Here is a 17,612-nt window from a genome sequence, read left to right on the forward strand (position 1 = left end):
TTTGGGATGCAGTTATAGACTCATCTTCCTAAAACACAAGACGGTAAGTTCTGGATATATATTCAGAACCCCAGGCAGGTGGTATAAGTGTGATTACATTTTGCAGCTGTAATTGCATATCACACTATGAGGGTACTATAGTTCTAGCCTTCCTCAAAGACCTGATAGTTGATTCCAATATCTCTCGTGTGGGCACGCGCGAGAAACAGTCGCCAGCTAAACGTAATCTCCTAAACCAGAGGTTCCGAAATCAAGGGAGGGACTTCCTTTGATTTGAATGGTAATAATAATTGTAAAAATACATTTAAAAACAATTGTTTATTTCAATCTAAAACGACGCATTAAACCACGATGGTTTAGGCTAGAAACAAGCAGTAAAAAACAGAGGAAGATTCAACTGATGCACATCGGAATACCTCTAAAATTCAGAAGCTGAGCTACAAATTTGGACTATTGGACTTTGCTTGGAAAGTAATCTTATACAATGTGTATAAGACTGTCGCCGTCAATTGTTCAAATCACGTTCTGTACAAAAGAATATGTATAGTTACAAAGAAGGTTCATGTAAAAGACCATAAAACATTTGATAGCGGAATAATGTTCGAGGAAATAGGGTCCAGATTTGAATTTCTTTATCCATGTATATTATTATCATCATCATAATTAAATCAAAAAAGTGTAAAGAGTCTTGTTAAATTACATTGAAACACATTTGCTGCAATTCTAACAACAATTTTGTCAAATGTGAGTTGGGGCCCTAGAGGAAAAAAGGTTGGGAACTCCCTGTCCTAAACGCCATCAAGCACAGAAATAGGATCCTGTCAAACGAACGGCTACTATACCAGGCTAGTAGAGCCACAAGGTGAGATTTGGGATGGGTCCCAAATGGAATCCTATTACCTTTAGACCTGAGCCCAAAAGTACAGCATTACATATGGAATAGGGTGCCATCTAGGACACAGCCTTAGGGAGCAATAAGGGCGCCTGAACTCACCTGCCCCCTCTGCCCGTGCGCCGCCGTGCCAACCCTACGCAGCGCCGGGGCACCGTTAGAGACGTGAGACAGTAGCGGAAACGAGGGTCCCCCAAACCGCCCTCCGACGGGCTGACCCATGGCCAGTTACCACCCTGGTCCAGGCGAGACTGAGACAGGGAGAGAGAGGAGAGCGAGAGAAGATAGTTCGAGACAAAGGAGGAAAGCTCCGTCAGAAAGGTATTGGTGTGGCCAGCAGAATGTGGAAGATAAAAAAGCAGCAGGACCAGTGGCAACCCTGGCTGTGTGTGGCTGGCCGTCCGAGAGAGTGCCGTAAGGGCTATAAATAGAGCAGTTGAGTCACAGGAGGGCAGGCAGCTACTCTACTCACAGCATAGTACTGACAGCCGGCCTTCCTCCGGAACACAAAGCAGCCATCTGGGTCATTCTCCTCCTCTGCCTCCGAGGAACCTGAATGGATCTAAACATAAACGCAGAGGGGGAATGGGTGAGTTACATTAAGAGGCAGAGACCATAAGAACAACGTGGCTGGCTACCTAGACAACGGCCACGATTGTGATCATGTCCCCAACTACTGCTACTACTACTAGTTCTTCTACTTCTACTATATCTTCTTCTACCACTAGTTCTTCTGCTACTAGTTCTTCTACCACTACCACTAGTTCTTCTACCACTACTAGTTCTTCTTCTACCACTACTAGTTCTTCTTCTATTAGTTCTTCTTCTTCTACTCCTACTAGTTCTACTACTCCTTCTACCACTACTAGTTATACTAGTGCTTGCTCTGCCACTACTAGTTCTTCTTCTTCTACTCCTTCTACCACTACTAGTTCTTGTTCTTCCACTACTAGTTCTTGTTCTTCCACTACTAGTTCCTGTTCTTCCACTACTAGTTCCTGTTCTTCCACTACTAGTTCCTGTTCTACCACTACTAGTTCCTGTTCTACCACTACCACTAGTTCTTCTACCACTACTAGTTCTTCTACCACTACTAGTTCTTCTTCTATTAGTTCTTCTTCTTCTACTCCTACTAGTTCTACTACTCCTTCTACCACTACTAGTTATACTAGTGCTTGCTCTGCCACTACCAGTTCTTCTTCTTCTACTCCTTCTACCACTACTAGTTCCTGTTCTACCACTACTAGTTCCTGTTCTTCCACTACTAGTTCCTGTTCTACCACTACTAGTTCCTGTTCTACCACTACTAGTTCCTGTTCTACCACTACTAGTTCCTGTTCTACCACTACTAGTTCCTGTTCTACCACTACTAGTTCCTGTTCTACCACTACTAGTTCCTGTTCTACCACTACTAGTTCCTGTTCTACCACTACTAGTTCCTGTTCTACCACTACTAGTTCCTGTTCTACCACTACTAGTTCCTGTTCTACCACTACTAGTTCCTGTTCTACCACTACTAGTTCCTGTTCTACCACTACTAGTTCTTCTTCTACCACTACTAGTTCTTCTACCACTACTAGTTCTTCTTCTACCACTACTAGTTCTTCTTCTACCACTACTAGTTCTACAACTGCAGCTACTACTACTACTACTACTACTACTGCAGCAACTACTACTACCGCAGCAACTACTACTACCACCACCAAATACAGACCGATACTTAACACCATCGCCTTCACTACCATCATCTATGCCCTAAATGGCATCCCACTTCATAAACAGTAAATAAATAAGGTATAGGGTGCCATTTAGGACGCATCACTCATCGCCACCAGCAGTGTTATTTATGAGTTCACCTGGGAAAAGGGTTCGTCGTCAGAGCTGGGGAAGTCGTACTGGTTGAGGTCCTTGGGGTTGAACACAGAGGGGCCAGAGTGTTGGGGTGCAGAGAGAGGAGGAATCTTAGGCTTCTTCTCGTACTTCCTCTTCATTCGGACCACTTCAGTTTTCTCTGGCTGGAAGAATATAGAAGACTAATTAATGGTCCATTTACTTCACGAGCAACAGAAATGTGCCTGAGCCCTGTAGAATTTCTTATGGAGGTGGTGCTGTGATGGGGAGAACCATTTAGAAACAGAAGTGTAGTGAGTTAAGACTCATTGATATGCAGATGGTGGGCGAGGCATGTGCCATATCCTTCTGCCCAGACAGATGGTGCCTCTCCCTGACCAGACCCACCCACACACACACACCACTGCTGAGGGTTAGTGAACTGAACTCCCCTTCAACCCAAGGCCCCAGGGGGAAAAGGCAGGGAGAAATGCTACAATACAGTGGAGCAGGGTGTGTCATAAGTCAAAACAATGGAAGGAACGAAAGCAAAGGGACAGCGGGGTTTGGACTCGGAGTGTGGAGGGTCAGCGTTACATCAACGGATGAGGTTGGGAGAGAAACAATAGAGTCGCTCATCACCCAGTGATAAGTAGTATAGGGATGCGCATCTTTAAATTTCAAGATGATTCGATATGTACCTTGGGGCTGGGCAATATATTGAATTATTTCCAAAATGTCTATCGCATGAAGCAAGTATTTGTTTTATAAGCGTTTACATCCTCTTGTTCTCATGTTGTCTTTTTGGTATCTTCTCCTTCTAATCTTCAGTGCTGTGTGCACCTTCCCTTTTACACACACAAAGCCCCTACCCATGTGACTCACAAAAACAAAGCTGAGATTAATTCTTCCTCTGACAAGTGGTTTCAAATGAGCTATTTGCATTCGAGGTTTGGTCCAACAGTCTCGGTCATATGGAAAGTGGAATACGTTGATACATTATTTTACTGTAATAGAAGTTAACTTTTCTAACAATACCATGTCTCAACTCCTCAAATTGCACGCAGAGCAAATGCTACAAAAACAGGAAACGGAAGCATCAATGAACATTGATTATGGAAACGTAATGCTTAGTTTGTCTCGTGCGGCATTGCGGAACCACGTACCGATAGCAGTATTTTAGCCATGAGGAATGCTTTTCCGACAGTCTTCAAGGAGTTCCCACATATGCTGAGCACTACTTGCCAGCTTTTCCTTCACAATGCGGTCCAACTCATCCCAAATCATCTCAATTGGGTTGAGGTTGGGTGATTGTGGAGGCCAGGTCATCTGATGCAGCACCATCACTCTCCTTGGTCAAATAGCCCTTACACAGCCTGGAGATGTGTTTTGGGTCATTGTCCTGTTGAAAAACAAATGATAGTCCCACTAAGCGCAAACCAGATGGGATGGCATATTGCTGCAGAATGGCGTGGTAGCCATGCTGGTTAAGAGTGCCCTGAATTGATGAGATCCTGAGGCCCATTGTAGTGCCATTTATCCGCCGCCAACACCTCACGTTTCAGCATGCTAAGGTCGCAAGGCTCTGTACACAATTCCTGGAAGCTCAAAATGTCCCAGTTCTTTCATGGCCTACATACTCAAGACATGTCACCCATCAAGCATGTTTGGGATGCTCTGGATTGACGTGTACAACAGCGTCCAGTTCCTGACAATATCCAGTAACTTGCACAGCCGTTTAAGAGAGGGACAACATTCCACCGGCCACAATCATGTGAAATTCATAGATTAGGGCCTAATTTATGAATTACAATTGACTGATTTCCTTGTATGAAATAACGCAAATGTCAGAAATCTGACCTAGTTGCATTTATATTTTTGTTCAGAATAATAAAGCTGTTACTGAAGATGCCATAACGCTTTTCAGTCTCCTTATCAATACAACAGCTATGGGAACATCTGCATCTTGAGGGCCTAAAATGAACAAGGCCACCTCCGGGTCAATTTTGGCATTGGCAGGTCTATTTCACCAGCCACTCTGTCGGGTGGTCAGGGCTCCACTGTGTGAGTAATTCACTTGTATTTGTGAATAAAAGTAGTCAAGTATGACCACATTTACAGTTGAAGTCAGAAGTTTACATAAACTGAGTAAATGTATTTGGCTAAGGTGTATCACAATTCCTGACATTTAATCCTTGTAAAAATTCCTTGTCTTGGGTCAGTTAGGATCACCATTTTATTTTAAGAATGTGAAATGTCAGAATAAAAGTAGAGAATGATTTCAGCTTTTATTTCTTTCATCACATTCCCAGTGGACTAGGGGCGTACGTACACTCAATTAGTACTTAGTAGAATTGCCTTTAAATTATTTAACTTCGGTCAAACGTTTCAGGTAGACCTTCCACAAGCTAACCACAATAAGTTGGGTGAATTTTGGCCCATTCCTACTGACAGAGCTGGTGTAACAGTCTGGTTTGTAGGACTCCTTGCTCGCACATGCTTTTTCAGTTCTGCCCACAAATTTTCTACGGGATTTAGATCAGGGCTTTGTGATGGCCACACCAATACCTTGGTTTTGTTGTCCTTAAGCCATTTTGACACAACTTTGGAAGTATGCTTGGGGTCATTGTCCATTTGGAAGACCCATTTGCGACCAAGCTTTAACTTTAACTGATGTCTTGAGATGTTGCTTCAATATATCCACATACTTTCCCTTCCTCATCATGCCATCTATTTTGTGAAGTGCACCAGTCCCTCCTGCAGCAAAGCACCCCCACAACACGATGCTGCCAACCCCGTGCTTCACGGTTGGGATGGTGTTCTTCGGCTTGCAAGCCGCCTTCTTTTTCCTCCAAAAATAACAATGGTCATTATGGCCAAACAGTTCTATTTTGTTTCATCAGACCAGTGGACATTTGTCCAAAAAGCACGATCTTTGTCCCCATGTGCAGTTGCAAACCGTAGTCTGGCTTTTTTATGGCGCTTTTGGAGCAGTGGCTTCTTCCTTGCTGAGCGGCCTTTCAGGTTATGTCGATATAGAACTTGTTTTACTGTGGATATAGATACGTTGCTGTTGTTCTGGGATTGATTTGCACTATTCGCACCAAAGTACGTTCATCTCTAGGAGACAGAACACGTCTCCTTCCTGAATGCTATGACGGCTGCATGGTCCCATTGTGTTTATACTTCAGTGCAATTGTTTGCACAGATGAACGTGGTACCTTCAGGCTTTTGGAAATTGTTCCCAAAGATGAACCAGACTTGTGGAGGTCTACAATTTTTTGGCGTGATTTCTTTTGATTTTCCCATGATATCAAGCAAAGAGGCAGAAGTTAGGCCTTGAAATACATTTACAGGTACACCTCCAATTGACTCAATTAGCCTATCAGAAGCTTCTAAAGCCATGACATTTTCTGGAATTTTCCAAGATGTTTAAAGGCACAGTCAACTTAGTGTATGTAAACTTCTGACCAACTGGAATTGTGATACATTGAATTATAAGTGAAATCATCTGTAAACAATTGTTGGAAAAATTGCTTGTGTCATGCACAAAGTAGATGTCCTAAACGACTTGCCAAAACTATAGTTTGCGAACAAGAAATTTGCGGACTGTTTGAAAAACTAGTTTTAATGACTCCAACCTAAGTGTACGTAAACCTCCGACTTCAACTGTATATAGTAAAATAAATGCTGTTTTTATATAATTTTCAGTTTTGTTTCATAGCTGGTAAAATAATTGCACAACGTTAAACTTCAAATACTATATAGCCTTCCTCGAGCTGCAACACTGCCTGCCTGGCTGGGGGCTATGCACATGTGAAGAGCTGAGTGAAAAATGCATTTTTAGAAGCGTTGCACACAGGCTAAACAGTTGGTCTAATTTACTTGGCGGGTGGACAAAAAAGTACATTTTATGCCCTCTGTGTCTCTTACCTTCGTTTTGTAGTCCTTCATGTCCATGTGGTCTTGGTGACGGTACTGGTTGCTGTTGGAGAGGGGAATGATGGGTATCGTGTAGATGGGCTTCACCAGAGCCCTCTGGGCCAGGGCCTCAGCCATCACCTCACTGCCGTAGTCAGGCATGCCGTTCCTGGGAAAGACATACGGAGATAAAGGGGGCTTGATTAAGAAAGACTCGGAGAAAGGCCGTTTTGGGTCAAAACATTGCACAATAAAACAGTGTGCCATCTTTTTGTATTTCTTCACTTTTCGTACTCTGCACCTGCAGGTTACTGGATTTCTAAATTTGAGAAAATGACCAGGAAAGTACAGTGAAGGAAGTTAGCTACCTGTGTCTCTGCCATGCCACTGACACACCTTTTAGCATGAGTGCAAAACATCTCCCATCAAAAATAGAATATCCCAATATAACTAAGTAAAAATAAAACCATAGGAATAAAGGGAGCCACCAGCTGATAACAAGTCAGAAATTGCAATGTCACTACAAATCAGAAGCACAAAAAAATCTGAAAGTCTGAAGTCAGTGACAGCTACTTTCAGATGAAATCCATTCCATTCTAATACGTGATATTTGGATAGTTAAGTCCCAAATGGCACCCTATTTCCGATATAGTGCACTACTTTTGTCCAGAGCCCAATGTGCCCTCTTCAAAAGTAGTGCACTATATAGGAAATAGGCTGCCATTTGGGACGTATTATAGACTGCTCCACAAGGGAACAACAAGCCCCAAAACAAGTATTAAGAAATATAATACGCAACTAACCAACAGTAAGCCCAGCTTATTCTATTCCATTCTGTGCCGACAATGCCATGTTTTTTTAATGGGCAGCAGTGTAACGAGTCAAAGTCAATGAGCTCATTGCTTCGACCTTACTGCAAAAATAAGGTGAACTCTATTTGATAATGCATGCAAAACAGAGCACTGAACGATGCTGCCAATTAATGAGCAGCAGAGCCTGTCTCCTTAAAAAAAAAACATGCTAATACCATCATACAGGATGCTTCCCATATTCCCTATCCTGTGCACTACTTTTTACCAGGGCCCATAGTGTACTAGGGAATAAGGTGCCATTTGGGACGCATCCTGTATGATGGGTATTAGCACGTCCTTTTTTGAACAAACATAGCAGTTTTAATCAACCAGACAGGCTACTGCAGATTGCCAAAGATACAAAATGGCCGGTTTGTCAAAAAAAAGAACCTGTTCAGTTAATAGTCTGCTACAATCGCGGAGAAAATAACGGTTTCATTGTTTTCAGGGACAATTCATTCATAATCCACAACAGCAGAAAAGTCCATTAACTAAATCCCAGAGAGAAATGGTGGGGTTTTGATTACAAAGTTATCCATTCTTTTCTCATGGTGATGACCTCATCAGTCTCCCTCATTCATATGAATAAAACGTAAAAATATCAAATATGTATCACCTCTTCTCTACAATCTCCAGGGTGAGGTGGAGCAGCTCTCTCTTGCTCTTCTCCCTCCTCTTAATCATCTCCAGAATAGTGACGGCTCGGCTCAGATCCCTCCGCAGTTTCAGCATCTTCTCATACCCAGCCTCGTCGTTCTTACGGTTCTGCAGACACAAGTTAGATGTTAACATCTATGTTGGTGCAGGAATAAAGCATGGGAGCAGCATTTAAGTTAGGCATTTTCCTACTTTAAAATGTTAACTGGGTTCTCTGCTATACTGTCACTTCCTGAGAATAGTTCATTGCTAAATTACACACTAGTGAATACAGAAAGGTGGGTAAGAACATTCCCTCAACCATGCCCTGGGTTGCAACGCCCTGTGAAAAGGCCACCTTTCTGAAAGTGAAATGGTTTATTATACTTGCATGCAGCCCTTGTTCAGTTCCGTCATCCTACCTAGGACGTGGCTCACCTTTCTAGTTTGCATCTTCTCGGTCCTCCTGCGGAAGGCCACGTAGGGGTCTGAGGTGCTAGATCCGTCCCTCTTCTCCTGCTTCACCGTGGGGATGAGAGAACTGCTCTGACAGTTTTTCCTCTTCCTGGTCCAGTAGTCAAACACCTCCTTGATCAGCTCGTCATCCTCCTTCAGCAGCAGCTTTGCCTCCTGCAGGTTCACCAGCTGAGCAGACAACACACATTTAGTCACACTGTTCTTTCTAGTACTCAAGCCTTTCAACTTTTTTATTATCAAATAAGCAGAAAGGTAGTCGACAAAAGGTTTGATAAACACTGGCATACGTCCCATTTTCGGAGAGAACTGCCTTCAGCATTGTCGTTTGGTAAAGTACCTGCGTGCCACTGCCTTTCTCCAGCCGGTCGATCATGTCCTCAAACTGCAGAGAGGTGATCTCCATCTTCTTCTTCAGCTTATTCACAAACACCTCATCCTCTGAATCCAGGTCGTAGTCCGGCTGCTCTGTATCCAAACTGAAAGCTGTGATAGAGAAGACAGGTTGAAGTAAACAAAAAATAACCAACTTGTTTTTAAAAAATATATTGTTTTAGGTGGTAGACCAGCTTTAATATATTGCAGATAAATTGTGTGATCTAACAATGTAATTATGTATCCTTTCAAATTCCGCATATTTTCTTTTGTAATAAGTATGTTCCTTTATTATTTCTCCCTGACCTTACCACCTCTCCCCTAATTTGGAGTAAACTAAATGGACAACACCACGTAGGCTTCTACTTCCAGCTTAAGAAACGTCCTCCATCTGTTGACTGCATTTATTTTCATCAAACTTAACATGTGTAAATATTTGAATGAACATAAGATTCAACAACTCAGACAAGCTGAACAAGTTCTACAGACATGTGACTAACAGAAATTGAACAATGTGTCTGTCCCTGAACAAAGGAGGGGAGTCAAAAACAAAAGTCAGTCAGTATCTGGTGTGGCCACCAGCTGCATTAAGTATTTCAGTGCATCTTCTCCTCATGGACTGCAACAGATTTGCCAGGTCTTGCTGTGAGTTTTTACCCCATTCTTCCAAGGCACCTGCAAGTTCCCGGACGTTTCTGGGGGACTGGCCCTAGCCCTCACCCTCCGATCCAACATGTCCCAGACATGCTCAATGGGATTGAGATCTGGGCTCTTCGCTGGCCATGGCAGAACACTGACATTTCAGTTTAGCAGGAAATCACACACAGAACGAGCAGTATGGCTGGTGGCATTGTCATGCTGGAGGGTCATGTCAGGATCCAGGAGGAAGGGTACCACATGAGGGAGGAGGATGTCTTCACTGTAACGCACAGCGTTGAGATTGTACGGACACTGCAATTTATTGCCCTGGCCACATCTGCAGTCCTCATGCTTCCTTGCAGCATGCCTAAGGCACATTCACACAGATGAGCAGGGACAATGGGCATCTTTCTTTTGCCGTTTTTCAGAGGCAGTAGAAAGGCCTCTTTAGTGTCCTACGTTTTCATACCTGACCTTAATTGCCTACCATGTGTTAGCTGTTAGTGTCTTAATGACCGCTCAACAGACGCATGTTCATTAACTGTTTATGGTTCACTGAACAAGCATGGGAAATGGTGTTTAACCCCTTTACAATGAAGATCTGTGAAGTTATTTGGATTTTCACTAATTATCTTTGAAAGACAAGGTGCTGAAAAGGGACATTTTTATTTGCAGAGTACATGATATATACATTTTACGGCAGTATATTTTACATTAGTTATATTTTGACTTTAGTCCCAGCGTTCAGCTACCCTCAACTCCTCCCATCTATCTCTGAAGACCATCCAGTTTTGATATCTTACTGACATATTTTTTCTGTGCTGTTCCTCTAAAGTTGTTAACTTTTCCATTCTAATAGTTTCTACAGATTGTAAATTAAAAAAAAAACATTTTTGCTGTGAGTATTCTATTACTGATCAATTGACTAGGACTTTTCAAAATCACCCAGCAATGCTATTTGCAGCGTTAGCTCCAAGTAAATGTTGCAATTTTGCCATTCCTGAACTTGCGAACAAAAACAAGCCACATACCTAAACAAGTGATCTAATGATGCTGTTTCTTCTCAGAAAAAATGTGCAGAGATGTATCCCCCATACAAATAACATTCTGGGGCGGCAGGGTAGCCTAGTGGTTAGAACGTTGGAGTAACTGGAAGGTTGCAAGTTCAAACCCCCGAGCTGACAAGGTACAAATCTGTCGTTCTGCCCATGAACAGGCAGTTAACCCACTGTTCCTAGGCAGTCATTGAAAATAAGAATTTGTTCTTAACTGACTTGCCAAGTTAAATAAAGGTCAAATAAATAAATAATTCTATAGGTTTCAAGGTAGTTGTATAATTTAAATAGAAAAACGAAGTTTTGAATCTGCCATTGTTTATGAATTATACACAAAACAATGTGCCATAGAATCGGTACATTGAAAATCTCCTAACTGTTTTGCAACCTGTATGGCACAGCTCTACATGTTTTGGTCATTAAATGAAAATGGTATACTTTATCACAATTTTGGTCTTTTATGCAGTGCCGAAAGAAGTTCCTTAACTTCTCCCCTTTACACTTGCCTCCTCCGTTTGAAGTAATGCTGCAATCAGTTGGATAAACTTTTTGATAGAGCTGCATGTGTAACAACTTCACCAGTCCTATTTATGATATGTACAAACTTCATCCCCCAAATGTTTGTCTTTTTTCTTTATAAATTTGTATATTTGAGTTTAACCATAATATTTGTTCAAATATTTCTGCCTTTTCTTGTGGCTCAAACTGAAATTGCAACCAGCTTTCTATGGCTTGTTATAAAAATAGATATATTTTGGAGACAACTTAATCTTCAAATAAGCAAAAGTGAGAGGCTATCTGAATGAAGGGGAAAGGGTCATTTTTGAACACAAGATGAGACATTCTTACTAATCTGCTTGAGAACCAGTTCAGATTAATATAGTTTTTGTATGACTAGAGCCTTTAGCAAGAGATCCAATGCTTTACTATTTAAAATAATTTCTCTCCTCCGAATTCATTATATACAGTGCTTCAGAAAGTATTCACACCCCTCGACTTTACGTACTTTGTGTTGCAGCCTGAATTTAAAATGGATTAAATTAAGATTTGTTTCGTCACTGGCCTACACAATACCCCCAAAATGTCAAATTGTTACCATGTTATCCAAATTCTTTGCCAAATAAACATTTTAAGCTGAAATGTCTTGATTCAGTAAGTATTCAACCCCTTTGTTATTGCAAGCCTAAATTTGTTCAGGAGTAAAGATGTGCTTAACAAGTCACATAATAAGTTTCATGGACTGTGTGCAATTATGGTGTTTAACATGATTTTGAATGACTGCCTCATCTCTGTACCCCACACATACAATTCTCTGTAAGGTGCCTAAGTCGAGCAGTGGATTTCAAACAGATTCAACTACAAAGACCAGGGAGGTTTTCCAATTGGTTGTTTTAAAAAAACAAACAGGCATTAAATATCCCTTTGAGCATGTTGAAGTTATTAATTACACTTTGGATGGTGTATCAGCACACCCAAAAGAAACGGGTGTCCTTCCTCACGAACTGCTTTGCTTTATCTTGGCCAGGTCGCAATTGTAAATGAGAACTTGTTCTCAACTTGCCTACCTGGTTAAATAAAGGTGAAATAAAATAAATAAAATAAAACTTGCCGGAGAGGAAGGAAACAGCTCAGGGATTTCACCATGAGGCCAATGGTGACTTTAAAACAGTTACAGCTTAAATGGCTGTGATAGGACAAAACTGAGGATGGATTAACAACATTGCTCCATAATACTAACCTAATTGACAGTGTGAAAAGAACAAAGCCTGCACAGAATAAAAATATTCCAAAACATGCATTATGTTTGCAACAAGGCACTCAAGTAATACTGCAAAGAATGTGGCACAGCAATTCACTTTTTGTCCCGAATACAAAGAGTTGTGTTTAGGGCAAATCCAAAACACTTTACCGAGTACCACTCTACATATTTTCAAGCATAGTGGTGGCTGCATCATGTTATGGGTATGCTTGTAATCGTAAAGGACTTGAGTTTCTCAAGATAAAAAAAGAGAAAGCAAAAGAGCTCAAAACACAGGTAAAATCCAAGCGGAAAACCTGATTCGGTCTGCTTTCCAACAGACACTGGGAGATGAATTCACCTTTCAGCAGGGCAATAACCTAAAAGGTCAAATCTACACCGCAGTTGCTTACCAAGACGTGTGGTCAAGCTACAGTTGACTTAAATATCCTGGCAAAACCTGAAATGGTTGTCTCGCAATGATCAACAACCAATTTGACAGACCTTGAGGAATTAAAAAACGATAATAAAATGGGCAAATGCTGCACAATCCAGGTGCGGAAAGCACTAAGAGACTTACACAAACATTCACAGCTTTAAAATCGCTGGCAAAGATGATTACATACAGCCGGGAAGAACTATTGGATAAGAGCAACGTCAACTTACCAACATTACGACCAGGAATACGACTTTCCCGAAGCGGATCCTCTGTTCGGAACACCACCCAGGACAATGGACCTGATTCCCAGTAGCCGACCCAAAACACCGCCGCAGCAGAAGGGGCAGACGGAACGGCCTTCTGGTCAGGCTCCGTAGACGTGCACATCGTTCCAGAGTATACTACTCGCCAATGTCCAGTCTCTAGGTAGACGAAATACGAGCAAGGGTTGCCTTCCAGAGAGACAGAAACATGGCTCTCTCGGGATATGTTGTCGGAATCGGTTCAGCCAGCGGGCTTCTCCATGCATCGCGCCGACAGAAATAAACATCTCTAGGAAGAGGAAGGGCGGGGTGTATGCTTTATGATTAACAACTCATGGTGTAATCATAACAACATACAGGAACTCAAGTCCTTCTGCTCACCCGACCTAGAATTCCTTACAATCAAATGCCGGCCATTTTACCTAACAAGAGAATTCTCACCCGTTATAGTCACAGCTGTGTACGTTCCCCCACAAGTGAACGGCCCTCAAGCAACTTCACTGGACTCTATTTAAACTATATATCCGGAGGCTGCATTTGTTGCTGGGGATTTTAACAAAGCAAATTTTAGCTACCTACATTCTATCAGCATATTGATTGCACGACACGCAGGGATTATTCTCTCGACCACTGCTACTCTAACTCCGCATAACAAAGCACTCCCCTGCTCTCCCATTCGGCAAATCTGACCACGACGCCATCTTGCTCGTTCCGTCTTATAGGCAGAAACTCAAACTGGATGTACCAGTGACGAGAACCATTCAACCCTGGTCTGACCAATAGGAAACAACGCTTCAAAATTGTTTTGATCACGCGGGCTGGAATATGTTGGTCAACCTCAGAACAACATTGACCTATATGCTGACTTGGTGAGTGCGTTTATAAAGAAATCCATTGGCGCTAACCATTGTGACTATTAAAACCTACCCTAAGCAGAAAACGTGGATGGATGGACGCATTCGCACTAAACTGAAAGTGCGATGCACTGCATCTAACCATGGAAAGGGGTCTGGAAATATGGTTGAATATAAACAGTGTAGTTATTCCCTCTGCAAGGCAATCAAACAGGCGAAATGCCGGTACAGGGATAAGGTGGAATTGTAATTCAACGGCTCAGACACGAGACGTATGTGGCAGGGTCCACAGGAAATCACGGACTACAAAAACAGCCACGTCACAGACACTGACGTCACGCTTCCAGACAAACTAAAACACATTCTTTACCCGCTTTGAGGATAATACTATGCCACCGTAACGGCTTGCTAACAAAGACTGCGTCCCCCCTCTCTTCCTCCGTGGCTGACGTGAGTAAAACATTTTAAATGTGTTAACCCTCGCAAGGCTGCTGGCTCAGACGGCATCCCTGGCCACATCCTCAGAGCGTGCGCAGACCAGCTAGCTGGTGTGTTTACAGACATATTCAATCGCTAACTATCCCAGGCTGTTGTCCCCACATGCTTCAAGAAGGCTACCATTGTTCCTGTACCCAAGGCAGCAAAGAACTGAACTACTACCGTCCTGGAGCACTCACTTCTGTCAACATAAAGTGCTTTGAGAGGCTAGTCAAGGATCAAGCACCCACCTTAACGGCCACCCTAGATCCACTTCAGTTTGCATACCGCCCCAACTGGTCCACAGATGACAGTATCACCATCACATTGCCCTATCCCATCTGGACAAAAAGAATACCCATGTAAGAATGCTGTTCATTGACTACAGCTCAGCATTCAACACCATAGTACCCTCCAAGCTCTTCATCAAGTTGGAGGCCCTGGGTCTCAAACCCACCTTGTGCAATTTTAAAATGGATTAATTCATCCTAAAAATATAAATTAACTCCCGTGGCATAATTGTGTTAGTGTTCGCAACAATATATAGAATGGGCGATATTTTTACTTTTGTCAGGACTTCTGCGCTTCAATGTCATTAAGTATAACAAAAGTAAAAAGCCATTTTAAAGCATATCACATGATGGTAATCATGAAACTAATTGACATAATGAGTCAATCGGAGTTGAACCCGTGGATGGTTTCAAGGCCTTCAAACTCAGTGTCTCTTTGCTTGAAATCATGGGAAAATCTAAAGAAATCAGCCAAGACCTCAGATTTAAAAAGAAAACAATTTATTATTTTTTGACCTCCACATCTGGTTCATCCTTGGGAGCAATTTCCAAACGCCTGAAGGTAACACGTTCATCTGTACAAACAATAGCACGCAAGTATAAACACAATGGGACCACGCAGCCGTCATACCGTTCAGGAAGGAGACGCGTTCTGTCTCCTAGAGATGAACGTACTTTGGTACGAAAAGTGCAAATCAATCCCAGAACAAAAGCAAAGGACCAGGTGAAGATGCTGGAGGAAACAGGTACAAAAGTATCTATATCCACAGTAAAACAAGTCCTATATCAACATATCCTGAAAGGCCGCTCAGCAAGGAAGAAGCCACTGCTCTAAACTGCCGTAAAAAAAAGCCAGACTACGATGGGGACAAAGATCGTACTTTTTGGACAAAAGTCCCCTGGTCTGGTGAAACAAAAATAGAACTGTTTGGCCATAATGACCATTGTTATGTTTGGAGGAAATAGGAGGCTTGCAAGCCAAAGTACACCATCCCAACCGTGAAGCACGGGGGTGGCAGCATCATGTTGTGGGGGTGCTTTGCTGCAGGCAATGCTACCGAATACTAATCGAGTGTATGTAAACTTCTGACTAGTGGGAATGTGATGAAAGAAATAAAAGCTGAAATAAATCACTATTATTCTGACAGTTCACATTCTTAGAATAAAAGTGTTGATCCTAACTGACCTAAGACTGGGAATATTTACTAGGATTAAATGTCAGGAACTGTGAAAAACGGAGTTTAAATGTATTTGGCTAAGGTGTATGTAAACTTCCGACTTCAACTGTATGTGGTACTCAAAATAAAATGTTATTTTTTCTGGGTAGTTATATTTCTGCCAAGCATGGATATAATAACCTTGTGATTACAAAAAAATTGCTATAGTTATTATATATTTTTGAAACACTATGTTATACTGAATCACAATAAAAATGAATTGGCTTTATTATTGAATATAACTAATTAGGTGACATTTTTTTGCTACTTTGAAAGTCTTACACGTCTTTGACCCATATACTGTATTTTATACCGTCTACTGGACCTTGCCTATGCCGCCATGGCTCATCCATATACTTATATGTACATATTCTCATTCATCTCTTTAGATGTGTGTATTCTGTAGTTGGGGAATTGTTAGATATTACTGCACTGTTGGAACTAGAAGCACAAGCATTTCGCTACACTCACATTAATATCGGCTAACCATGTGCAAGTGACTAATAAAAGTTTGATTGGATTTGATTAGTACTTACTCAGGGGTATGAATAATTAAGTAAATTAGATATCCGTATTTCAATTTCAATATGTTTGCAAAAACGTCTAAAAAGGTGTTTTTACATTGTCATTATAGGGTAGTGTTAGTAAATTGGTGAGAATAAAAAAATAAGTCAGTATTTATAATGAATGTTTAATTCCGGCTGTAACTAAATGTGGAATACGTCAAGGGCTATGAATACTTTGAGGGCACATAGGCCCGTTTCAATTGTGTCTGGCTTGCGGTTTCAAATAAAGCAGAATATTTTGTGCTCATGTAATTAATAAAAAAAAGTTGTCAGAAGTAGGCAGGGCCATAAGTAAATAGGTAAACTAGGATATGAATAAAGAATGAATCAAGGTGATTTTTCCACAAATACACAGGTATTGTCCTTTCCATCGTAGCAAAATCTTTGACATTTTCCAAACGTGAAAAAATACTCTCAAATTGTGCACAAATCTGTTTACATCCCTGTTAGTGTGCATTTCTTATTTGCCAAGATAATCTATCCACCTAACAGGGTGGTATATCAAGAAGCTGATTCAACAGCACAATCATTACACAGATGCATCTTGTGCTGGGGACAATAGAGTTTTAAAATGTGCGGTTTTGACAAAACGCAATGCCACAGCGAACAATTGGCATGCTGATTGCAGTAATGTCCATCAGAGCTGTAGCCAGAGAATTCAATGTTAATTTCTCTACCATAAGCCTCCAACATCATTTTACAGAATTTGGCAGTATGTCCAATCACAGGCCACAATCAACAGCCTGATCAACTCTATGCGAAGGAGATGTGACGTGCTGCGCGAGGCAAATGGTGGTCACACCAGATAGTGACTGGTTTTGTGATCCACGCCACTACTTTTAAAAAACTTTTATTTTTTATATATTGTAACCAACAGATGCATATCTGTATTCCCAGCTATGTGGAATCCATAGATTAGGGCCTAATTGACTTCATTACAATTATGTTTTATTTATATATTTTTTGTTCAGTATATTTATAAATAGTATACGTAAAAAAAAATTGAATGAATTATTTAACAAAATTCCCTAACTAGAAAAGTGAATTTATAGTTTACTTATAAACTGTTGGATTTTGGGGATTTTACCCATATTA

The 17,612-nt window shown here is 41.4% G+C and overlaps 1 protein-coding gene across 2 annotated transcripts in view; it reads right to left on the minus strand.

Moving 5' to 3' along the window:
• The window catches only part of LOC109899537 (enhancer of polycomb homolog 1-like), a 70,591-nt gene that overhangs the window by 16,155 nt on the left and 36,824 nt on the right, over positions 1–17,612 (minus strand). For both annotated transcript variants that reach the window (XM_020494860.2, XM_020494859.2), the window contains 7 exons: positions 8,945–9,090; positions 8,569–8,775; positions 8,111–8,259; positions 6,656–6,812; positions 2,749–2,907; positions 1,365–1,454; positions 995–1,143 (listed from right to left, as the gene is read on the minus strand). In XM_020494860.2, coding sequence (XP_020350449.1) covers positions 995–1,143; positions 1,365–1,454; positions 2,749–2,907; positions 6,656–6,812; positions 8,111–8,259; positions 8,569–8,775; positions 8,945–9,090 — 1,057 coding nt within the window. The remainder of the gene's footprint in view (positions 1–994; positions 1,144–1,364; positions 1,455–2,748; positions 2,908–6,655; positions 6,813–8,110; positions 8,260–8,568; positions 8,776–8,944; positions 9,091–17,612) is intronic.

Source organism: Oncorhynchus kisutch, linkage group LG11 (assembly GCF_002021735.2).
Source record: "Oncorhynchus kisutch isolate 150728-3 linkage group LG11, Okis_V2, whole genome shotgun sequence".
Taxonomy (NCBI): domain Eukaryota; kingdom Metazoa; phylum Chordata; class Actinopteri; order Salmoniformes; family Salmonidae; genus Oncorhynchus; species Oncorhynchus kisutch.